This window comes from Cottoperca gobio, chromosome 19 (assembly GCF_900634415.1).
Source record: "Cottoperca gobio chromosome 19, fCotGob3.1, whole genome shotgun sequence".
Classification (NCBI taxonomy): Eukaryota; Metazoa; Chordata; class Actinopteri; order Perciformes; family Bovichtidae; genus Cottoperca; species Cottoperca gobio.
This window is the reverse complement of record NC_041373.1, coordinates 14,786,317-14,811,208: the sequence shown is the minus strand read 5'-3', so window position 1 is coordinate 14,811,208 and position 24,892 is coordinate 14,786,317. Positions and strand designations below refer to the sequence as shown.

Here is a 24,892-nt window from a genome sequence, read left to right as displayed (position 1 = left end):
ATTTTGCAAATTCACAGGCATTGAAAGAATTTCAAACTGGTTACCTGAACTTTTCTTTTCTTTATATATTTATTTATGTATTTAGTTGTGTGTGTGTGTGTGTGTGTGTGTGTGAGCGCGCGCGTTTGCGTTTGACCGACCCCACCTCGCGAGCTGGGATAGTGAAACTCTCGCTGACGTCACTTCTGGCTGGAAAACGAAACTGACGACTCGGAGTTTCCCGAGAAAACCTTATCGGATCAGAGATAAAGCAGCCGAAGTCCTCACTGTATTTAAGAAAGTAGTGTCTGGGGTTGAATGACTTCGTTACAGACATTATCCGGCATCATATTTCTGACGCTTGACTCTGCACTTGAACTCGACACGCGCCTGCTGAGGACCCTGCAGGTAGGAGAGTCTATCGGGGCTGTCAGTGTTGTTGACTTGAGTTTTATTAGCTGTGCTCTATGAACAAATATGTAACTCGTGCAACTCCTCAGCTGTTGTTTTTGTAACTCTTCTTCTGTCACACGGTGATATTTCATCATACTACATCTTTAGACATGGGGAAGAAGCTATACACACACTCGGTGTATGTCAACTTGACTTAACTTTGAACGCACCATAACACACATTATATAAATGTACACCAATATTAATGTTTTACTTTTTGTAAGTACTTTTACTTTTCATCATCTAATCATTCAAATCTTTTTGAGTATTATTTTTATTCTTCACCCCCCCCCCCCCCCCCCCCCCCCCCCCACCCCCACACCTGGCTTCATATTCCCCTGCTTCCTCTTTCTTAAAATCGCAATATAAGCTGCACCATAGTACCGCAGAAATGCTCAGATTCTTTGTGTTGCTTATTTATTCTTTATCCTTTGATGATTTATTTGGAGTGGGGGAAATACAGAACGTAAGAGAGTAGTCCTTCATTAATAATAATAATTATATACTGTATTTATACAGAACCTTTTGAAACAACAAGTACAATAACAAAGTGCTTTACATCGTACAGCAATACAAGTCAAAATGGGGAAAAAAAGTCATTTAGAAAATAGAATGCAATAACATTAAACAGATACGATACTTTGGAAATGAAATGATATGCTTGCATTAATAAAAAGCTTGAGAAGTGGTTTAAAAGATGTTACTGATGCAAGTTTCATATAGGCCTGCATGCATTACAAATAGTTATATTTTATTTTAATGAACAGTTCATGTACACATGCAAAGGTAAAGTTTTTTTGTATTTTGTATACTCCCTTTTACTTATTTACGTTGATAACATTTTCTTTCTGCATGAATCCGGTCGAAATGACCACATAGCGCCCTCTACAGGCTATATTATAAACATATTTTAAGATGGACCTGAACAGTCTAATATTTCACATTAACTTATAAATACATATGAATAATTATGGTGATTAAACATTCAGCCTGGCTCAGCTGCTTTAAATAAAGCATGTGAATCATTCTTCCACCAACATCATGCAGTTGTTCTTGATAGTGATAGCTACAAGATTAATATACTGATTTGGGAATTTGATATTTAATAGATACTATTTAAATATTACAAACCTAATTTTAAATTAAAAGCCAAAAGAGAATGTATTAGTTTCTTTGTATTATTGATGATCTGGGAATCATGTTACGGATGATCAGGGACTGATGAAATGAAACGTTTTCCTCCTCCTGCAGAAATGTCTCATTGTAAGCCGCTGCTCATCCCGTGGCTGCAGACGCAGATCGACAGCGGCAGGTATCCTGGTGTCCAGTGGACAAACCAGGAGCGAACAGAGTTCTCCATCCCATGGAAACATGCTTTAAGACAGGACAACTCGAACACTGACATCCTCATATTTAAGGTAATAGTCATCATAAATAACATGATGGTAATAAACACCAGTGGCAGTATAGTAGAAAGAACATTTAAAAGAAAACCACTTTAGGATTTTAGTGATCTGACTGGATAACATGAAGGAACATCTCTGATGTAAGGAGGAGCAATGTCATTTCAAGCTTTAAAAAAACTTTTAAATCGACAGCTGGTGCCGCGTCTTAACCCGTATCTTCCCTGTAGGCCTGGGCAGAGGGGAGTGGCATAGCTCAAGGAGAGCCCTCAGTCTGGAAGAGGAACTTCCGCAGCGCCCTCCGAGCCAAAGGCTTCAAAATGCTCAGTGACAACAAGAACGACGCCGCAAACCCCCATAAAGTGTTTCGCTGGCCGGTGGAGTCAGCACCTAGAGGTAGACAATCACCATTTGGTCCTTTATTGTATTGTACTGGATAAAAAATGAAATTTCTCTGTGAACTGTATGAAAAATCACCTACTAACAAAACTGGATTTGGATTAAAGGTTTAGTTCGGATTCAACAAAAGTCAGACAATAAAACAAACAAACTATCCGATAAAGTCAACGTTAGACCAGCGAGTGTTCTGCGAGGTAAAGTTACTGCTTTTGTCAATGGAGTCTGGGAAGTGCTGTCTGACAGCAGCGTAAAGTGGTGAACATATTCTAAATATAGTGTACACTTAAACTTAGAATGATTTCTTTTTAGGTGGCTATGTGTTGCTGACGCTCCGTCCATTGCTTAGCTCCCGTGCCGGTTCTCCTGTCTGCTTCTTCAAACTGTGTCTGCACGGACCGCCAGAAAAAATACGAACTATCCCTTCAAATGGATTTGAAAATGAGAGAGCGCCTTTATATCAGTGTCGCCACATACAGCACATATCGGATCCCCTCCTCACCTCATTTGGATGATCACATTACTATCTATATTTTATACATTTATGTCTGGATTTATGTTTCCGTGGTTGAGATTTGTCACGGTAATATGCATATACAGAGCCAATACCATTTGCACAGGGGATTATGAGATTAAAGAGGTGTTTCTGAGGAGAATACGTGATTAAAAGATAGCAAGCTGCAGACGTTAACTAAGCTCTTTGCTTTCACTCTCAAAGCTAACTCTGCTGCTGGATCCCAGGACCAAGATGAACCCAATTTGTTTGAAGATTATCCCCTTCCTACACAAGAAGTAAGCGACTGTGGGTTTGTAGAAACACAGGAAGTAAAATGTAAATGTCTGTGTAGTTGTATCATTCCAGATGTGTGTCTGTGATATCTTAGAGCCAGGTCGCGTCATGCTTTGATGACTGTCTCTATATTCCAGAAGACACTGTGTTCTCAGGTAATGGATTTATGTATCTCAGAAGGTACATATTCACAGAAATGTTAATTAATTACTCATTAAAATTTGGGAGGAATGTGGAATCATTCTTCTGAATATTTCTGAGCGACCCAATATTTGCCAGCAGATTCCTTCGTCAACCAGGATATTCTCAAGGAGTGTCTCGAGGGACTGAACATTGGCCCTGAAACAGGTAGACGAGCTCTGCTCATCATTTTCTCCTCTCTGCACAGAAGAAATCAACCAGGTACTTTCCTGGAAACACTTTTTCAGTGTCTCCAACTTTTCCACAGAGGGCACTGCAGGCTTTGAGCTTCCTCCTGAGCAACAGCAGCTCCGAAGCCCGGCTGTGATTGGTGGGCACGCGTTGCCCGGGCAACAGCAGTATCCAGTAACGTTTGAGGGTGCAGTAGGTGAAGCTGGGTTGCCTGAGCAACCGGCACATCCAATGGAGGGAGCCGAGGGAGGGGCCTGTGATGGACAATTTGCGGAGCAGTTTCTTCATTCTGTGACCAAGACCAGTGATGGAGATAATTTCAGTAAGTTGACAGATGTCACCGTTACGGAGACATTCAAAAACAACATTCCTCACAAAATTAACATTAAATATCTTCAATAAGGCCATTAAAACAATGTGGTCTTACAATATGAATATTAATGAATGACAGGGATGCAGTTAAGAGTGGAACTGTTGAACGCAGTTTCTCATAGACTTCTCCTCTTTCTGAATCCACAGAGACTCAATTCAGGATATTAGTGTACTACAGAGGGGTGAAGATGTCCGAGCAGCTGGTTGAGAATGAAGTTGGAATCCGCTTAGTCTACAGGTAACATCAAAACAAAGCTTTCATGAAAGGAAACACAGTTAAAGTCACAGTTAAAGGAATAGTTTGATATTTCGGCAAAAACACAATATTCACTTTCTTGCCGGGAGTGAGAGGATGAGAAGATACCACTCTGTACATTTCTGCACAAAACTAATACTATACTCTTTATTCATTACAGGCATTTGTCATATTTCTTTTGTATATTTATGTTTCTTGTACAATTAGATTTTTAAATAATATTTGTTACTGTGTTTATGTATGCACTACTTGACAATAAACACAGGTCTGATTATGATTCTGAAGTATGAAGCTGGAGCCAGGAGTGTAAAAAGGACCAGGCTAACGGTTTCCCCCTGTTTACAGTCTTTGTGCTAAGCTAAGCTAACTGTGTCCTGGCTGCAGCTACATGTTTACCACACAGATATGAGAAGGGCATCAATCCAATCTTAATCCCTGCATGAAAGTGAATAACGTGTCAAACTGTCTGCAATTCACACTTAATGTTGTGTTTACATCAGGCCCGAACTCAACGGGACAGTTTTGGATCACGAGTCAGGCCTGTCACTGGTCTCTCTGCCAAATCCTGGCGTCATGCTGGATCAAACCCAAGCCAAGCTGACCCAACAAATCCTGGAGAAGATGGGCGACGGTTTAGACGTGAGGGTGTCAGGCCATGTGGTCTACGGCCAACGACGGGGTGAAACCAAAGCATTTTGGAGCTTCTCCAAGTATGACAGGAGCAGAGAGCCGCAAGAGATTTTTAAAGTGCAGCCTCAACCACTGTACCAGTTCAAGACCTTTGTGCGAGGTGGGTGTAAGGAATGACTACGCATCTTTTTGTCAGCGTACCTGTTGGCTGGATGTAATGAACGAGTGTCCTTTCCCTCTAGGAATATTGGACTTCATTGAAGGCAAAGACTCCCCTTCCAGCTCCTTGTTCTTCTGCCTCGGGGAGAAGTGGCCTGACATAAACAACAGGCCTTGGGAGAGGAAACTCATCACGGTGGAGGTGAGAGTACCTTTGAATTATTAAAAGGCACAGACGGCGTTGTCCTCTCACAGACCTTAACGCAGTATTTCAGTCGGGCAGAGAAGGTTTTTCTTCTTGCTGCACATGCCTCTCTCAAATTTCATGAGTGATCAAACCACCAGAATTGCTCACTCAAAGGATTTGTAGCCAGCAGCACTTTTCAAGAGGCAATTTTGTCTCAGTATTGATTAATAGTGCCGAGAGAACAAAGGCTGATCCCCCCGGGTGTAAAAGGTTTTTCTGCTCCTGAGCCTCTACAGACGAGCGCATGCTGAGAAATAAAAAGCTTATACGGAAAGTTACTTTGGAGAAAGCAGCATGACACGTCTCATTGCTCCAGCTTTCTCGAATTTCATGGCTTCTGTCAAGCTCAAATTCGCCATCTCGCTCTTGTCATTCCGTCTGACTTTCTGCTTCACGTCTCAGGTGGTGCTGACTTCAATGGAGTATCTGAAGAATATGGCTGTTGTAGGCGGCGCCTCCTCCCTGCAGTCTGTGGAGCTGCAGATGTCCCTGGAAGAGATTATGGACATGCACTGACACACTTTCTTTTGTAATCCTTAACCTTGTTCCTAATAATCCTGTTTACATATTTCATGTATTGATTTTGGTGTTGGATTTGCTCATACTGCACAAGCTGTACCATGTTTAAACATAAATATGTGCTTTTAAATGTAGACTTAAAAGAATGAGATTGACACTGGGATCTGATGGGATTTATTTGACATCAGTGATATTTCTAAGATACTGTGCTGCTTTCTGACACAAACTGAGGTGAATAAAAGAGACCTGTTACTCAGCTCAAGAAGTAAACAGTAACTCTTTTCACACACAAAGAAGTACAATATTTGCTTCATATAGACCCCCATCATCAAAATGTAAATATTGTCTGTACAATTAAATTAATTTACTATATTAATACCTAAAACCTCCAATCAACAGATATAATATTAAAGCCTTGAACTCATCTGTTGCAGTGTATTTGATTCTATTGTATTTGACCACCTGAGCACAATCTGAGACAGCTATGTATCACAATACACCGCAGACTACATCTTCACAGCTAACCATGACATGTGTATCAGATGTAGCCGACACACAACCCTTTATTAGAGACTGAATGAAACCATGTTTTGAAATACACATAAAATCAGTAATCTGCTTTGAAGACTTTATTCAAATATTAGACAATATTACTATCAACTCAACTCAAGCTAGCGTGGCCTTATTGCTGCTTTATATTATTTATCTAAATACAAAAACAAGCTTTTTTATATCCTTTCTTTCTTGGCTTGCTGGGTCTGGGTGAAAACTACATCACTGTGTTCCCATGACGTCCATACATGAACACATGTACCGTCAAACTGTAGCATTGGGACGTTTATAAAATTGAAATAAATAAATTGAATGACTGGATTTGAGATGTTTCAGTTCTTTTCTCCTTCTTCTTCTTCTTCTGCGTCATTCTCCGAGCCAGACTTCCCCTCTTCAGAGAGAGACTGATCCCTCAGTCCTGACATTGGGACCAGCTTCCCCTCTGAATCTACTCCCATCGGCTGGATAATGTTTTCTCTGTGGGGTGAAAAACATGGATTGTTTATTCATCAGTATTAATATTGTTCCTTTTGTACTCAGTCAAAGGTCGGTGATAAGAGGCACTGTATCTGTCACTGACCTGGACAGCTTGTTGAAAAGCATGAAAAGCCTCTTGGCCTCCTCCTCCTTCTCCTCCTCTGTCATGCCCTCCATGGGGTCCGGCTGCTCCGCCTCCACCCGCCCCGTCACCGGGTTGATGCGATCCTTGACCTGCCGGTACTCCTCAGTGTCCGAGTCGGAGTCGCTGGAGTACTGGGTGTCAGAGCTGAAGGTCCTGGAGCCCTGGCCTCCCAGCAGACCCCTGGTGGCCAGCAGGCCCGCTGCGTTACCGTAGCCTGTGTACTTGACAAAGCGGCCCACTGGAAGAAGGTGTGAAGAGGATGAGCAAGAGGAAAAACAGTTACTTTTCACATATGTTAGCTGTGTTCATAAAATAAGAGCATTTGTATCACTGGTCAAGGTTAAAAACTAATTAAATCTATCTTGCATTAGAGCGATAATGAGTCGTCTCACCATTTTCCTTGCAGAGGACAAAGATGAGGTCAGCAGCGCAGTGTTTGAGGTCTGTGTCCAGGTTAGTCATGAGACGGATCAGACGACTCTTCACTGTGGAGCCTTCCTCTGGCCTTTGCGAAGTGTCTCTCAGAGGAGGCAGGATCTAACCACGGGGAGAGAATATCACAGTTGTCTTAAACATTTGATAAAAAATACTAGCTTCACGTGGAATCCAAATATTGTGACGTGTCGTGTTTTTCGGGTCCTTACACGTTTCCGGATGTAATGGCGTGTTTCTCTGTGGGCCCTGCAGCTCTCTGTCAGCAGATTGAGGATCGGTGTCACCTTCTCTTTCAGCTTCTCACCCTGAGAAGCACACAGGTTATTTAAGCATCAGCTAACAGTCTTTTAAAAGCACAAACTCTTAATTCTTTACTAAGCATTCAACCCCTTCTCTGCATATCACTTTCTTCCTCACCAACTCCAGGCGTCTCTCCATGAACAGCACCAGGGTGTGGACACAGTCCATGTTGACCCCCTGGCAGTCCTGCGAGTCAGGGGCCAGAGGCACCGTCAGCATCACATCAAGACACTGGAGAGGCAGCGCTGACAGCAGGTTGACTGTGTGACTGTGGGGTTGAGACGAGACGAAAGACATAGAGGGTTAGAGTCGATAAAAGAGTACAGAGGTAAAGTATTCGGTTCAGTTTGGTATTGCTATTAATGCTATTAATGATGATTGTCATTGCGATCTGAATTTCCTTTGTATCAGACCTCACTTTGGTACACGCTCACCCCTGCAGTTCATCTGTGTCGTCTGTAATCAAACACTTCTTCATCAGGCAGAGACGCAGGATCGCCACCAGATGTCGGTAAAGAGCTGCATCATCCTGAGTGAGGAGAACACACAGTGCAGAAGTTGCATTTCATTTCCTAACATTGAATCTGATGGTTTGTTATGGACTCATAGTCACTGACCTCGCTTGGCTCCTGCCTGTGGCTGCTGTAGGTGATGTTGAAGAGGATTTTGAGGATCTCTATGATACGCTGAGAGGCTTCCACTGAGATGGCTGGTGCTGCAGGGTCCAGCACACACTCATACTGGTCCTTCCACTGAACATTCAGGCAGTTCTCCAGAGCTGCTGTGAAGATGGACACCCCTCCCTCCTGGAAGAGAAACATGTGTGAGAGCAGGAAGGAAGGTTCAGACGTGTAGAACATGAATCTGTTTGTCAATATTATGTCTTTACACTATCTATATAGTGACTGTGGCTGCACCTTCCAGGCACCACCTTCTTGCGTTGTGCAGCACATTGTACCTGGAGTGAAACGTGCCATATGAGTAACGTTTTGCTCTCTTGTTACCTTTTGAAGCTGAGTGCTGAGCTCTCGCCGTAGTGCAGTCATGAGGAACATGAGGCGCAGTTCATAGAAGTGAACACTGGAGGGAGATGAGCCGCTAGCACTGGAGGACAGACGCTCTGTGAGGCCACAGATGAGCCTCATGGAGAAAATAACAAGAGGTTAGCTAAGGTTGGAAATACTGAAGATTATGATAAATGAGAATAATAATCTCACTGAGATTAACCATACACAATTGTGGCTCAAAAGTGACTTAAGATTTGACCACGATATGCAGGGAAACAACAGCTTCATGCAAGTTACAAAGCCACAGCTGTGTTTAATTTGGATTGTTGTGTTTCATGTTTATGTCTGCGTGCTGTGAGGAAGCTCACCTGAGAGCACTGAACCTCTCCTGCGCCCAGGTGCTGTTGTACACCACATTACACAACACCTTCATGGCCTCTTTTCTCTGTGCCTCCTCTCCTGACTCGCTGCCCTGCTCCTCACCCTCCCCGTCCATCTTGCTCTCTCTGCGGTCCCTCCTCCCTCTCTCCAGCACCTTGTGATGGGTGTCGCCCCTGTGCATTTCGTTGATGCTGGTCCGGTTGCAGCCAAGAAAGCTGATGCTGTCCTGATCTCCGCAGTTGGAGACGCTGGTGTCACTCTTGGCGTCCTCATCCAAGCACACCTCGTTTTGGTCATTGGCTCCAATGTCACCCTCGCTCTCGTCTGTGTGACACTGCAACATTTTGGCCGCAGCGAGAGAAGCGATGATGTTGTCGTAGAAATCAGAGTCAGGGTCGCTGGAGTCGTCGCTTGCGTCGCCTGTGGTCAGCCCGGCTAGTTTGGCCAGCATCAGGAGAGCGCTGTCGGTCACCAAAGGGCCCAGGACCTTTTTGTCTCTGGAGAGGATTCTCAGGGTGCGTAGAGATACTCTCAACAGAGGACATTTGACTTCTGTTCTTATGAACCTCACAAGGACGACAGCTAAATTCTGAGGACAGGAATAGAACAACAGACATTTAGTTTATCAACAATCTTCAAAAAGCAACAGCTGACATTGCCTCTTTGCAAGCAGAAGGGGACAGCACCTGTCTGAGGATGAGGCCTCGATCCTCCTGGTCGTACTCGTCACAGTCGGAGTCAGAATCAGCGTAATCCCTCACTTTATTCTTCTTGAACTGGTACAGCAGGGCAGAGAACAAACGTGATTAACTACAGTTCATCAATTAGTTTAGGGCGCTCTTGCGTGTAAACAAAAGAAATACTTGAATGTTTTCTAAACTGCAGCAGTACTGTACCTCTTCTAGTCTCTTTTTCTTTAGGAGGTGGACAGTTTGATTTCAGTGAGCAAAGCAGAAGAGAGAGAAAATAATATCAGTACATATTTGTGTCATCATTGTGATTGTGGGCATAGATAGATAGATGACATCATGTCTACAGTGATTGACAGGTAAGCGGCCTTTGTCAGTGAAACTGAAACAACGCAATACATAAGAGTGTGAAAAGGAACTAGATTAAATAAAATTAGATGACAAATAAAAAATTGTTTAATTAAATGTACTCTAAAATAAAATAATTATAAATAATTTAAAATTAAAATACAATCTTAAAATAAGTTAACTGAAATTTCAAATCAACTTATAAATATATAAAATCTACTTATATTTCAACATATTGAAATTAAATTAAAAACAATCAAATTAATGATAATTAAATTAAACCATTATTAGATTTAAATAAAACAATAGTATTAAATTAAAATTGTAATTATTATTTATTATGTTTTAATTAAATATTGAATCAAATCAAAGTATTACATTTAAATGAAAAAAAATGACATTGAAAATAAGATTAAATTACATTTTAAAATGTAAATTATATAAAAGAGATGATTTCATTCTTATTAGGAAGCCGGAGGCCCTGGGATGTTTGTGAATACGACCCCAGATCTGCTGTTCAATGGCTGCAAATGACTGTGAAAGAGTCTGAATAGATTAACATGCAGTATGTTGGTTATTCAAAGCTATGCATGGGCTCAATCTGCAGGAGCATGCAAAAAGAGAGGATCAGGGATAACTGATACAGCACAATTGCTAATCACAGACTGAGGAGTGGGGGTGGGGAGGAGTAGATGAGATGGAGGAGGGGGGTGAAGGGGGGGTTAAGCAAAGATGAGGTTTAAGGAACAGAGGTAGGACAGGGATATGACGACTAACTTTCTCTCAGATAACAGGTGCAGCAGCATACACTTACTTTCCTTTGGTTGCGCTCCTCTGAATCAAAGAAGAAGCACTGGGCGTACTGTGGAGAGAAGTGACAACAGAATAAAAGTCTAGCAGCAGAGTCAAATCCAGACAGCAACAATGTGTGAGCTTCTGTGTGGTGTTACCTCTTTGTTGAACTCCTGCAGCTGTGTCTCAACACCATTTTCATCCCCCTGCTTGATGCACTGGATAATCCCCTCCAGGTCCAAGTCCATGCTTTTCTGCGCACACACACAAACATAGGGAGAGGAATAATCATTCAGGCCATGACACAATGAAAGTTGCACAACAGTGATGATGAGGATGGTGGTGGGGGCCAGAGGTTAAATACAAAGTGACAAAAAACACATCATGTGCAGTACATGTCTGTTATTCAACTAGAATGTGGAAATAAAAACCGGAAATGACAGACTATCAGTAAAATAATCATTTCACCATCTTGTGTTCACGACAACCACTTCAGTTTGATGACAAATGTTTCCTGGCTAATGAAAGCTGCATCTGTATCACACACGTGTTCTATACACACGTAAAAACAAGTCTAACGCCCTCTGTTTGTCTAAACTTACCTTGTGCAATTCGCTTAATCAGCCAGGAATAAAAATAAGTATATTATAAGATAATATACCGTAGGTGTGCCAAGATCACTTTAAGTCTGCCAACCCAAAGTGTTGTTAGCGCTCCGACTTTACTTCAGCTCGCCTCCCAGTGTTTCTCAGTCCACGTATGCTCAGCACACAAAGCTCTGCTTTTGAATTTGCTCAATTCCCTTGCTTTCCAGTTACCCTCACGCACTCAGAATATCTCTGCATCGCTCTCTCTCTCTCTGTCTCTCCCTTCCTCTCTCTCTTTAATCCAAGAGGGATGCAGGAGCCATGGCGTGGTTATGGATATAATCCACTAATGGATTCTAAGCTTATATCTCGCAGTGCTGACCCTATAACCTACAGGTTTACCAGACACGTTCTCTCTCCCGCTCTCTGTCCAGCTTCAATACAGTCTTTCACTAAAATCTCATAACAGCATGGGAATCACTGGAACAACCATTAAGATTGGGTTTTTATCACGCCTCTCTAGCTGTTGCATAAGCACAATGGAGCTATTGATGGTCGAGCTGAACTTGAAAAAACATTACTGAGAAAAGCATTTGCAGGATCAACTAAGATAACATAAATATTTATCAGCCAATAGCTTCACAGCTTAAACAGTTTTGATTCAATCTTTCCATCATGTAAATGAAAAAAGGCACAGTGAATTACATATTGTGCGTACAGTATTATAATGCTGTTTGTGTTTAGTGCCACAAGATGGGGCTGTTCTCATGGTTGAGACAATCCAACCATGAAGTCTGACCTGGTTATTTATCTCTTGCACAATATGTGTGCATTATAAAATGTTTCCATTGCAAGTACACTTTAAAATGTTACTTTTCATACACTACAGATGATTCAGATCTATATAAAAATCAGCTGTAATTTAAATCATTCTGCAAAAAGGGATGCCAGCAAAAATATTGCTTAAATTAACATTTTTATTCTCGTATATGTTTTTGTTTTCAGTGTAGCTAACCTATATCCCCCTGTCATACACGGTGTACTGTAAACACGAGTCAAAGTTCACACACTTGTTGCAAAGTGTCTTGAAAGATGAACTCCGTGAGAAGATGACATGCGAGTGAATGACAGGCCTTCCTGGCAGGATACTCACTCTTGTGCCCACTGGGTAGAGGAAACAGAGCCGGGGGGCTGAAGAGGCCGGCTGGTGGCTGCAGGCTCACAACAACAGGATGCACAGTACGTCACCAAGAGCGGGAGAAAAGTCAGAGGAGTCCTGAAAAAGTGATCTCATGGAAGTAGTCGCATATTCCTTCAAGATGAATTAAGACGCTTTAGATTGTGGCATATCAACAATTTATGACCCTCAGTGACCTTTACAGGCCTTTAGAGGGGAAGAAAACAACTGTTGTTTATGCAATCCGGGACTATATGCTTTAATCATTGTGACGCAGACTAACATCATGACTCGCCGTCATAACGGCCGGGACACAAAATACTGCATGTAGACGAAACACACCTGACTGACATCTGTAATCTGTCAATGGCCAATCCACTAAAAAGTATGCTTTAAGTACAAATATGAAGTGTTTCAGTGCTTATGAATGTTAAATAGAAGGGTTAAAGTAAAGTGTAGCCAACTTTGTAATAATACAACTATTTGTATATTCATAGATCCTGGACTTTTCAATTTTAACTAATAGACAAATGTGGAAATTACACATCGTCTCGTCTCGTCATCGTCTCCACATGGATTGATCATTTCTTCTACATGTCATTGCAGGGAGCAGAAAAAGATCCTGATTCTCTCTGAGAGGGATGAAGAACAACATTCCCAGCTTGTTTCACATGGCAACATTAGAGTCGGACTGCAACTGAACAAAAATGCCCATCATAATTTATTAAAGGTGATTGAAACTTATCAATGATCAAAAAAGTTACCGATCAATTTGCTGTCAATTGACAATCCATTAATCGTTGTAGCCGTCATCAGTGGCACCGCTTACTTTCTATTGGAACATTCATCTATTTGCCCTCAAACTATTTAAAATATGCTCTTTAAAAAAAAAAAATCAAGAATCTCCAATTTCCCCTAATGTAGAGGAACTCGAGAACAAACAGACTCTGCCTTCTTTTGGCACGCAATCCCTGCCGTCGTGCAAGTCATGCAACATCTGAAGGGGAAATTCACAACACTCGGTGTAATCAATTGCTTAATTGTTTGTGAAATCACAAGACTGCTTGTTCACTGCTTATGCTCTTGTGTACACGCTCAGCAGCGATGACTCACTACTACACAACCTGCCCAGATGGTGGTCACAGGAAAGGTCCACAATAGACCTGAGAGGGGAAGTTGTGATTCACAGAGAGGGAGAGAGGCTGGGAGACACGTGAAACTGCCTCCCCATGGATTTACTGTATTATTAAAAGATTAAGAATTATGAGATTATTTCCTAGAGAGATGATAAAATGTGGCCATGTGCCAAACCTGGAATGTTAATCATTTCTTATTCCTGTGACTGTTTATAAGTGGACTACCAAAGCCAAGAACCATTCGTGGATGCTGTCATTTTTTTAATCTGTAAAATCAGATTCATTATCTTTGGGGAAAAGTGTAAGAAGTTGTTTTTGAAACACTGTGCGTGTGTGTGTGTGTGTGTGTGTGTGTGTGTGTGTGTGTGTGTGTGTGTGTGTGTGTGTGTGTGTGTGTGTGTGTGTGAGGGGGGGGAATGTGAGTGAAGGACATTTCAGGAATAAACACGATGACGGCAAAAGTGACTCAAGGGAAAAAGGCACAGGACAAATGGGGCGATAAAGAAAAGCCTGGAGGAGAATTGGGGTTATTTTGGGCTCTGCGGGCTTCCTGCAGGTGATGGAAATGAAAGAACGATTTCTGGAACAATTGCTCAGCAGCATGTGGAGTGAAGGAGGAGAGGGATGGAGGAGGAGGAGGATGTGGATGGGGGGTAGGGGGGGGGGGGGGGGGGGGTCAGTAGAGCAAAGAGTAAACATCAAGAATCAATATAAACATCACACAAAGCTCAAGGTCACCTCAAGTTTAAGTACAATGATGATTCCGTTGTTTAAAGGTTGTTTAAGTTAATATCGCAGATGTCATAAATAAAGGATCAAACTGCCACCATGACTGATTAATTACAATTACAGTATGGGAGTTGGTGTGACAGTACAATGACTACCTCCCAGACACACCCCCCCACCCTGCCATCACCCTATAAAGGACCAGGAGTGGAGAGGAGTGACAGACTTGGGCATCCAACAATCAGCAAGAGACTACGAATGGTTTACTCAAAAAGCCACAGCAGGTTTTGGGATTTTCTTGCCGGTAAGTTTCATCCTGCCGAATATTTAAGCTATTTTGAACACGTCTGTAAATCATAATTGTTACCTCTCTTGACATTTACTTTCACAAAGTCTTCTGTCTGTATTATCATGACTAACATTGTGTTGTGCAGATCATTTGTGGGATTTGAGTCAGGTCAGGATGCTTTCCTCATCATCACTCATGGTTTTTTCTCTGCCACACAGGCCAGTGCGGTATGGAGATAGCCGTTTTGCTGCTGCTGACTGTGCCTTTGAGTGCTGCCACACCACTTACACCAGCTCACAGGTCAGAGAAAACATCAGTAAATATACAGCTAATGACGAGAGACACTGACAGTAACCATAATGGTGTGTCAACCGCAGCCTGTTAATGTATAAATGGAATATCAAAACATGTCTGCCTGGACTACATATGTTTATCTTTATATAACAGAATTGTCATTCGGTTCATGAAAGACCTATACCTTTTTCTGATGGGCCCACAGGTCAGACGCAGACACTGTCCTTCCAGGGGACGCTGTCCAGGCTTCAGGGGTGAGAAGGTTAGAGGACACACGGGAGCAATATGCTCAACCAATGAAGATCATCCCGTTTCACTCAGGAGACAAACAACCAGACCTGGAGGTCCTGAAACACAGGTACACAATACATTCACAATATAGCACCAGTGACTGTAAATAAGAAACTACCAGTACAAGGAATAGTTTAAATCACTTCCTTTCTTATACCATATAACATTTGAGTCTGTCGTATGTTACTGATGCAGGATTAACTCAGCATACATACTGTAGTGTTTATTTCAGTTCTACTAGTAATAAGCTAAATATAAATTGTAGGCTGGTGAGTTCCTGTACAACTGGACATGTATGTGATGTTTTAAAAGCCTGAATTCAAATGTTCTCTTCTTCATCATTGACAGGATGGCAGCGAAGTTACGTCCACGGCGTGCACCTCAGCGTGGATGCCAGCTCGGGACATGCCAGCTTCACAACCTGGCCAACACCTTATACCACATCGGCAATACAAATGGAAAAGATGAGTCGAAAACGGCCAACGACCCGCAGGGATTTGGCAGATAGGAACGACGGCACTTCTAAGGAGGTGGAGACTTCTCAGCATACTCTCCATGTTGAACAACCAAATATGTGTTTATGTTCTGATTGACTGGTACTTATTATGGACGTATCCTCATTAACCACATAGAATGTGGACGTGTTACTACTGTGTGGAGTGCTTTAATCATACTACTTTTACACATATAAATTCCTCAATATTTAAATTCATTGTACAATAAATATTTAATATTAAAAACAAGTGTGTGGAGTTACAGTTCATAACCTGCAGGGGTCTTGAGGAAAGGTTGCAAAATGAACTTTCCATGGATCATTGGAGCTTTTAAGGATAAGGTAGAGGGGCCTACCATTAATTACCTTATATGATAACATATTAAGTGCATGTTAGTCATTTAAATTTGACCTGAATGACCACATATTATGATTGAAATGTGAGGTTGAATATGCAAAAGTGTCTGACAATCATTGCATTTGATGGTGTGGGGCTGATTACGGTATCTGCCCCACTTGACATGTTGCAAATACAACTGTGTGATATTGTTAGGCAACCTTGACAGCAACAAATTGCTCAATGCACATCAGTGTCATCATCAGTGTCATCATCAGTTGTCATCATCAGTTGTCATCATCAGTTGTCCCGTGTGCTAACAGTGGTGTCCACATATGTGTCCTCAGATGCAAAGAGCATTTTAAACTAACTTCATCATCATCTGATATCACTCACTCAAATATGGGGATCCTATCAGAGACATTAACCCATGTTGTAAAAGGATTATATGATTGTAATCAGCAGCTCACACCCCAGGTATGTGGTTTTAGACTAGCCCCTCCTATTTTCAAAAGTTTAGAGGGCCTCTGGTAAAACCACACCCTCACCTGTGTGTCTGCTCCACACCTTGCTTCCTCCCTGACTGCTGAGATACTTCTTGAAATAGCATTTCCATAGGCTTATTAAACTCCAAGCAGTCCAGTAAATAAGCCTACTCACTGGAAAATGAACAGAAGGAAATCCTGAAGTCTTCCCCCCCCCCCCCCCCCACCCCTGTCACACTATCTCTCACAGAGCCGAACAAAAAGATAAGAAAACATGAGAGACACAGCAGGAGGAGAAGGAGGAGGCGGCGAAGACAAAATCTGCAAATCGGAGAAGGACCAGGTAGGCTCTCCATTAAATCGCTCCTGTTGTGATATTGCTCCGTTGTGGCTACAGTTGAATAAAAAGAGGAAGTTGTTCTGTGTCAACGAGCGATGGTCAAACAGCACGTATCAACTGGTTTACTGACAAATACGATACTCACAGTTATCTTGGACACCATTGTAACAACTACGTGTGTAAACGGTCCCGCATTTTGTCAGTTGACACGTCAAACCGGCGGATGTTAAGCTAGTTGACTCAGTTAACGGAGATGACAGTTTGAAAATGTACAACACTAACGGCTAATTTTCCGGTCAGTATCACTGACTTTGGGGGGAAAAGCTTCGGTGAGGCGGTTGTTCTGAGTCAACGAGCGATGGTCAAACAGCACGTATCAACTGGTGGTTTACTGACAAATACGATACTCACAGTTATCTTGGACACCATTGTAACAACTACGTGTGTAAACGGTCCCGCATTTTGTCAGTTGACATGTCAAACCGGACGGATGTTAAGCTAGTTTACTCAGTTAACGGAGATGACAGTTTGAAAATGTACAACACTAACGGCTCATTTTCCGGTCAGTATCACTGACTTTGGGGGGGGGAAAGCTTCGGTGAGGCGGTTTCTACTTACTTAGACGTTACTTTAACTTACTTTACGTGAACTCTTGACTATTAAAAACAAAAACTAACGCACGCCCGGTATTGTACGTCATGTTCTGCGTAGCGTTAGCTAACGTTACATTTATGCTAATCTAACTGAAAGCACTCCGTAACTCTGTTAGGTTCATGCTTGAACTTTAAAGCTTGACAAACATAGCAATAAGATGTAATAGTTGGCTCAGTTCTCACAACAAATGTGTTCACTTGACAAACACAGCTGTTACTAATAACATGGCTGCATTCCGTTTCGGCGTGCCAGGGCTCAGGTAAGTTATTTTGCCCCCTGGCTCAACTAACTGGAACTGAACCATCATGTTAGCAGTGACACATGTGCTTTTCCTGATTTTTCAAAGTAGATTCACATTATATTGATTGATATGACAGTATAAAACTATTTTATAGTGTACGTTTTAACCAAGGTTGTAAAGAGTGTCCTGTTTCAAGTTGTCCAGTGGGGCTCATGTGTGTTTGCAGATGTGCTGCAGAATGTACGGTATGCATTGAAGATACCTGTGTACAGCCTACGTGCACACATGCTCTCTCTGTCTTACACACACTTTAGAAACTAGGGCTGAAACTACAGCACAATGTCAGAAGTCACATCCAGGTGTTCAGGCACAGCACACCTCACCATCTTATCACCTTCTCTGAGCCAAAGTCAACGTTTCTCATTTTAGCAGTTTCCTACAACCTGCAGCCACATGATTTCCAAGCATAGAAGGGTAGGGATGGAGTACTTTAAATGTAAACTGTGTGTATATCATTTCAATGTGTTAACCTTTTAGAGTTGGATTCCCAAAATCATCAAGAAGAGAGTGTGCACCACCTTCGTAGAAGATTCTACCAGGTACTGTGAACTCCGTGGAGCACATTCCTCTGTGATAGTAATGTCTCTCTGTTCACTGTTGCGATGCATCAAAGGATGATCGTGTTTTCACATGTATTATCCTCTCACCTCTCTCAGTAATGGCGCACGCTGCCAGTGCGGGGGTACGAGAGATACCCATGGCTCTGTGGCTCTTGGGGACTATTTCAGCACAGCCATTGTCAACCGGTGGGACAGCGCCCAGCACTCCTCTGAATACCCGACTGATGCCTTTGGAGAGTTGCAGTTTGCAGGAGCCAGCAAGAGGCATAGCTATGTGGGTGGCCTTTCTGTTCTGCTCTTTTCTCTGAAAGGCTCATTAAATCCCTTGACTCTATATCCTTAGATTCTATGATCAAATCTGTAGTTTTTATTAAGACAAATGCCAAATACTGATTTGAATGCACCAAGAGCTGTAGTAGTTAATACTTTGCTTTTGCTAATGTTGAACTGACTGCTGCACCTGAGTAAACCAACACATTAAGATCACATGTCTGCACTGAGAAGCTCCTTTCTCATAAGCAAGACACTTATAATATCATTTAACAAGCGTTTTGAGGTTTAAAATAAAGTCCTAGGTTGTCAACTTCTAAAATGTGTTGCCAATCAAATGTTGTCTCTCTCTGGGATATCAGTTCCTGCGTTTGTCATGGGACACCCCCCCGTCTATGGTCTACACACTGATGACAGCCCACTGGGGTCTTCCTTCGCCTAACCTGGTGGTTTCTATAGTGGGCGGAGAAGGCAGGACAAAGGTGAAGACTTGGGTACGGGAGGTGCTCAGGCAGGGTCTTGTGAAGGCCTCACAAAGCACAGGTACGGTCTACGCTCAGCATATGATGTCATGATTTACAGACTGTTCCCATTTGCATATCAAATAATAGTTTATTACGGGTGTGCCATCATTTCGTATAGACTTTCCTCAAAAGTCCTAAAATGTATTAAAAGGTCTTTCATTTCAATATTTTCCCTTGCCTGAGACTTAAATTAATTATTCACTTTTCATTAACCTCACATGACCTACCTTAATAACTGTATTTGTAACTGTCATTCTGTCACATGAGATTGAAGTTTTTTATCCTTAAGGTGATTATATTATTTTGTAAACTGACGCTTTTGTAATCTAGATTACAGCCTAAAGACAGACATGCTTTTCAGTTTTGTATATTTTTGCTTGTATGAATTTATGTGATTCCTCTGAAAAAGGAAGTGAAATAATGAATCAACATTTTCTTGGAAGACACAGATGTGTTCGCTACTCATGGTGAAAAATACAGCTGGACAAAATCCAGTACCATTAAACTATATGAGTCCCTCGGGTCCGATCCTAATTCGGTACTACAATGGCCATTTCCTCCTGACTACTGTGCCACCAGGTGCAGGTGGCAAACAGCGATACTGATCTCCTGAGGTCACTGCAACAAGCTGTTCTTTCGGAGGCTCCAGAAATACTGTTGATACACAACACAGTGTGTATCAACCATAGACTGTATAAAATATCAGCGCAGTTTAAATATGACCTATTAATATTATGTAAATTACAAATGCTTTTAGAAATTGGTGTGTGTGTGTGTGTGTGTGTGTGTGTGTGTGTGTGTGTGTGTGTGTGTGTGTGTGTGTGTGTGTGTGTGTGTGTGTGTGTGTGTGTGTGTGTGCAGGATAAGGCAAACTTTATTCTTTCCTCAACACAACTGTAGACTGAGACTTTTTGTCCTACTTTTTCTTCCCCCAGCTTTGCTTCTTGGATTCCCTTGTTGCTTTCAGTGTTTTATTCCTAATTCTGCTTGTGGGAAAACCAAACAGAGCATACTGTTTTACAAAGTATATTTCTTAAATGTAGACTTGCTTGTTATCTTCCATTAAGGTGGATGCACTTCATAATTCGAGTAACTGATCTAGGCCTACTTATTGTCATTGTCCTGAAGCACTTTGATCTCAAAGTGTGTGTGTGTGTGTGTGTGTGTGTGTGTGTGTGTGTGTGTGTGTGTGTGTGTGTGTGTGTGTGTGTGTGTGTGTGGTGTGTGTGTGTGTGTGTGTTACAGGCATAAAAAATCTAGCTTTGTAACCGCAGCTCAACATTCTCTCTTCTTCTCACATTCCCCGACTTCTCTACCCAGGGGCGTGGATCCTGACAGCAGGCTTGCGTGAAGGCGTTGGCAGGTGTGTTGGTGAGGCGGTGAGGGATCATGCCACTGCCGCCTCGTCTGTGTCCCTCAACAAGGTGGTGGCGCTGGGCATCGCTCCCTGGGGCCTCGTGCACAACCGAGACCAGCTGGTCAACCCTCAGGTTGTACAGGGCATTCCCATACTTTATTTACTAATTATTCCAAATAGGAAAAAAATAATAAGGGGTGGCATTATGATCTGTAGTTCAGCGTTATGTGTTTAAAAGTAGGGAATTATTTCCCTTTATATTCCTTACATTTATAATCTGGGGTCCTAATTGTAATGCTTTGTTGTCTTTCACTATCACTGTCATATTAAAACACACTAGAAGTATCGTGGGATCTTGGGAGCAGGTTGAAGACACCCTTCCTATATCATGACCTGGATTCTTCCTCTTGCAGGGCAGCTTTCCTGCGAAGTACTACGTCCAGAACACGTCCCGGGACTCCTGCTGCCTGGACAACAACTACCAGGCCTTCCTGCTGGTGGACGACGGGAGTGTGAGACGCACGCAAAAGACTAGCTTCAGGGCCAAACTGGAGGACTACATCTCCCACCAGCGCACAGGCATCTGGGGTGAGACATGGGACAATGAAATATAATATTTGGCATTATATGTAGAATCAGAATAGACTAAATGTGTGCCATGGACTCACTGATGACTGAATGAAGTAGGCCTCCACATTTGTGCCTCTGTTTTTGTTTCTTAATTCGAAGTGCTTGTAAAACTGGTTTTGGAAAACCATGCTTCGACTTTCTTCTTATTTGCATTCGTATATATAATACTCCATGAACGTAAAGAAAACTGAGACATGTCTAAACGGCACCATTCTCCTACAACCATGAACAAGTTCTTGTAACTTCAACACAAGTCTCAAGCTATTCGGCCCTCTTCTGGTGATCTTTTATCAATGCATCCGACGAGAAGAGGATCCTTTGGCCTCCGCCGGATGAAAGCCTTTGCATGCCACTGCAGGAATTTGTATAACGTGTGTAATCAAGCAGAGAGTTTATTAAAAATGTAACAGAGTGGCCCTTTCTGTGTCTTTGCCTCTTACGTTATATGCAGTTTGTTTGTTCTAAGTATTGCATTCATGATGATTCAAGTGATGTCAGTACAAATGAAGAATTTACCACAGCACAGCACTGAATGAACTGTAAAAATGTTTGTATTTCTGTAGGCAGCGGCAGCATTGACATCCCGGTCCTATGTATGCTGATATCAGGGGAGGCAAGCATGCTGGAGGTAAAGTCACTGCTTTTTATCTTGGTTATTTGCCACAAAGAAATCATTAGTTTAGTTTTAATATTTTTTTTATTGTGCTTTGTATGCTGTTAAGAAATATCTCTCTTCTTGTAACTTCTAACAGAGAGTGGACCTTTCTCTGAAAAACTCCATACCCTGGCTGGTGTTGGCTGGCTCAGGAGGCCTGGCTGACTTCTTGAGCGACGTCGTGGAGAATCTGTCATCAGCCCCGGTTGTCCAGTCGTCCGGCGAGGGAGACGGCGAGGCGAGTCCCAGTGTGGATCTGAAAGACAGAGTGGCAGAACGGGTTAAGAAGCACTTCCCTTCTGAAGCGGAGACGGACAAACTAGTCGAACGGGTAAGTGCTGTGGGACGAGACATGTTGTCATTGTGCGGCTTATGACAGGAAGAAGCTGCATATTCAGCAGGTTCTGGCTTAGCTTGACATTTAACTTTGATATCTATGATCTCAGGTTTTTAAATGTCCTTTGTGACATCATGACCTTTCTATTGATGCTATAAGGGCAACATTTTAAATTGTACTCCTGCAGGATATTTCATAATACAATGGGCAGGTTGCCAATAAACTTGCCATGCGTATCAATGCTCCCAAGTAGACAAAGTCTTTTCTTCTTCTACCATAGACCTCAGGGTAAGATTACATGTCTAGCCTTGCTGCTTCTGCTGCTATTTACAATCACTTACAAGCTGTGGTTTGTTAAGTCGGTTTCAGTTTTCATATGGCATAATAGGATTCTTTTTGAAACACAACAGACTGAAAAAGGATCGGCTGCATCTGTCAAGTCAATGACCATCAATCTAAAAAATGCCTTTACAGTGATCGTCCAGAATCTCTTATGAAAATCACTCTTTTACAGTATAAATGTGACTTTCTCAAAAACTCCCAGAATGCAATGTGAAAAGCAGTGAAGCATCTTTGGCCAGTTTCCTCGCTGAGCTCTTATTTTAAATGGAAGTTACGTAACATCAGCTTCTCTGCACTCTTTAACACCACATGATGCCTATAAAGAGACTTTCTGCTTATTGACTCATTCATCAGTGTGTTTTTAATCAGCAATGTTATCACAGATGTGAGTATTTGTTGAACTAGGGACTGATTGGATACAAACTCTTATTCCTTTCTTCTTGCTGGTCAGCTGGTCAGTACTGTTGGTGCTAAACTTCAAATGTCCTCATAACATCCATTTAAAGATATTATGGATTTGATTTTTATTTCCTTTTTAGTCTCTTTAAGTGTTGATCATGTATTAAAAATTCCTGTTTTTCTTATCTCCTTCTTCCGGGTCTCCAGGCTCTGAGCATCTACCAAAACCGAGACTTTATTACAATCTACCATGGCGAGCAGGAGGGCCCAAATGAATTTGACACGGTCCTGCTCAAAGCATTGGTGGGAGGTACAGGCAACTCATTTAAAGTGAATTAAAAAAATTGCCGTTTTAGGTGACAACTTGTCTTTATTTTTGGTGTTTTGTCGTGTGATTCTGTGTTTTCCAGCCAGTAAACATCGTGCGTCAGCTGATGCCAGCCCTTACAATGAAGAGCTGAGGTTAGCGGTCACATGGAACAGGGTGGACATAGCCAAGAGTGAACTCTTCAATGGAGACATCCATTGGACGGTGAGGGTGAAAAGACATCACATGAGTTGCTACAATCGGAGAAATACTACCACTCTAAAGTAGAGGTGTTATGTGCAGTGTAGTTTTTACCACTTTTGTCTCTTAAAAGTCCTGCTGTGCAATGGCATGAAATAAGTACTGACCTTGTAATATAACCTTCACCCAATGAAATAGTATGAAGACTTGGAAGACTCCATGACAGATGCCCTGGTCAACGACAAGCCTCAGTTTGTGCGTCTTTTCACTGAGAATGGCCTCAACATTCTGGACTACCTGACTTATGGCAGGCTGGAGAGCCTCTACCGCTCGGTGCCTGACGGGACAATGCTTTACCAGCTACTTCAGCGCCATCTAGTGGAGCGGCTAGGAACCGCAGCCTATGCGCCGACATCAAACCTGCAGGACTCGGCTTCCAAAGTGGCCGCAGAGAACATACAGAGTGGCTCAGCGAAGGAGATCAGCCTTTTTGAGGTTTGGTGTTTCCGATGAGAGAGGCGTGCTATGTCTCGATCAAAAAGAATGAACAGAATAACTTGTGTTTACACATATACTTTTGTCTGTTACTTTATTCCCTTTTCCCCCCTCAGGTTGGAAGGGTCCTGGAACTGTTGATGGGTGACGTCTGCCAGCCATTTTACTACAATGCTTTGGACATAGAAGATATCTCATCCAAGAGGAGAGCTCTTAGGGTACTCTTAACGTTTCTTAATATGTAGTCGTATATCAAAGCTAATAAACTTCTGACCTGTCACTGCTGCTGATACCGTCTCCGCTGTTTCTTTTCATCCATCCCAGCGTGCCAGTAAGCTGCTGCGGGGAGACTGCTTGTATCGGGATAAGCGCTGCCTCTTCCCGTGGGCTTCGCTCTTCATCTGGTCTGTCCTCCAGAACCGCAGCGAGATGGCCACTTTCTTCTGGGAGATGGTAAATCTCCTGAGACTTACAGAAAGAAAAACATTTGTTCTTCATAATCATCATGTATTTTTCTGACCGACATAGTAAAATAATGTTCCTGAACATCCTCTTTGTTGTAAAATATCGTATCATTGAAAGATTCTGTGTGCCCTGACTCTGTCCCAGGCAGGGGAGCCCGTGCTGAGTGCTCTGAGTGGCTGTAAGATTCTGAGGGAACTGTCCAAGCTGGAGGTTGAGACTGAGACCAAACTGTCCATGAAAGAGTTGGCCCAGAGGTTTGAGAACATGGCACATGGTGAGTCCATGAACTAGTGTTCATTGTGTCAGCTACTGTATTATTTTAAATATAGTCTTAGTCTCTCTCTCTCTCTCTCTCCTCAGACGTCTTCAGCTCCTGCTATCGGAGCAACGAGAGTCGCTCTTTCACGCTGCTGATTAGGAAGTCTCCAGTTTGGGGAGGCACCACCTGCTTACAGATGGGCATGGGCGCTGACGCACGTCTTTTCTTCAGCCATGACGGAGTGCAGGTAAGTTGCTGATTCACAGCTGTGTGACAACA

The 24,892-nt window shown here is 42.4% G+C and overlaps 3 protein-coding genes across 10 annotated transcripts in view; 2 read left to right on the top strand and 1 right to left on the bottom strand.

Moving 5' to 3' along the window:
* The first annotated feature begins 196 nt into the window (after window positions 1–196).
* On the top strand, window positions 197–6,001 carry irf3 (interferon regulatory factor 3). The gene is made up of 11 exons (XM_029456124.1): window positions 197–387; window positions 1,684–1,850; window positions 2,066–2,231; window positions 2,950–3,023; window positions 3,116–3,176; window positions 3,304–3,369; window positions 3,470–3,715; window positions 3,913–4,003; window positions 4,522–4,811; window positions 4,894–5,012; window positions 5,460–6,001. Exons 2-11 carry the CDS (start codon window positions 1,686–1,688, stop codon window positions 5,571–5,573), a joined length of 1,392 nt encoding a protein of 463 aa, XP_029311984.1. The 5' UTR covers window positions 197–387; window positions 1,684–1,685; the 3' UTR covers window positions 5,574–6,001.
* Window positions 6,002–6,190: 189 nt separating this feature from the next.
* LOC115024495 (synembryn-A-like) lies at window positions 6,191–15,245 on the bottom strand. 7 transcript variants are annotated; one of them, XM_029456117.1, is made up of 15 exons: window positions 15,096–15,245; window positions 12,443–12,565; window positions 10,861–10,956; window positions 10,725–10,772; window positions 9,770–9,787; window positions 9,560–9,649; window positions 8,861–9,462; window positions 8,490–8,625; window positions 8,103–8,291; window positions 7,920–8,014; window positions 7,603–7,753; window positions 7,395–7,490; window positions 7,143–7,287; window positions 6,709–6,988; window positions 6,191–6,605 (listed from the first exon to the last, which is right to left on the bottom strand). In XM_029456117.1, the coding sequence occupies exons 3-15, from the start codon at window positions 10,948–10,950 to the stop codon at window positions 6,461–6,463; spliced, it is 2,085 nt and encodes a 694-aa protein (XP_029311977.1). In that variant the 5' UTR covers window positions 10,951–10,956; window positions 12,443–12,565; window positions 15,096–15,245; the 3' UTR covers window positions 6,191–6,460. The 7 variants fall into 7 exon arrangements, with proteins under 7 accessions (XP_029311977.1, XP_029311978.1, XP_029311979.1 ...); XM_029456118.1 differs by having other exon boundaries at window positions 12,443–12,601; window positions 15,096–15,235; XM_029456119.1 differs by having other exon boundaries at window positions 12,443–12,507; window positions 15,096–15,235.
* A 1,318-nt stretch (window positions 15,246–16,563) lies between these two features.
* Window positions 16,564–24,892, top strand: part of LOC115024905 (transient receptor potential cation channel subfamily M member 4-like) — a 13,211-nt gene continuing 4,882 nt past the window's right edge. The window contains exons 1-15 of one of the 2 annotated variants that reach the window (XM_029456770.1): window positions 16,564–16,860; window positions 18,290–18,351; window positions 18,469–18,646; window positions 19,005–19,185; window positions 20,487–20,656; window positions 20,937–21,111; window positions 21,717–21,781; window positions 21,906–22,139; window positions 23,094–23,196; window positions 23,297–23,418; window positions 23,593–23,889; window positions 24,006–24,107; window positions 24,214–24,342; window positions 24,499–24,628; window positions 24,715–24,860. In XM_029456770.1, the coding sequence (XP_029312630.1) occupies window positions 16,792–16,860; window positions 18,290–18,351; window positions 18,469–18,646; window positions 19,005–19,185; window positions 20,487–20,656; window positions 20,937–21,111; window positions 21,717–21,781; window positions 21,906–22,139; window positions 23,094–23,196; window positions 23,297–23,418; window positions 23,593–23,889; window positions 24,006–24,107; window positions 24,214–24,342; window positions 24,499–24,628; window positions 24,715–24,860 (2,163 nt within the window). In that variant the 5' untranslated portion in view covers window positions 16,564–16,791. Of the gene's footprint in view, window positions 16,861–17,827; window positions 18,227–18,289; window positions 18,352–18,468; window positions 18,647–19,004; window positions 19,186–20,486; window positions 20,657–20,936; window positions 21,112–21,716; window positions 21,782–21,905; window positions 22,140–23,093; window positions 23,197–23,296; window positions 23,419–23,592; window positions 23,890–24,005; window positions 24,108–24,213; window positions 24,343–24,498; window positions 24,629–24,714; window positions 24,861–24,892 lie in introns of those variants that run through there. The other variant, XM_029456771.1, reaches the window with a different exon arrangement.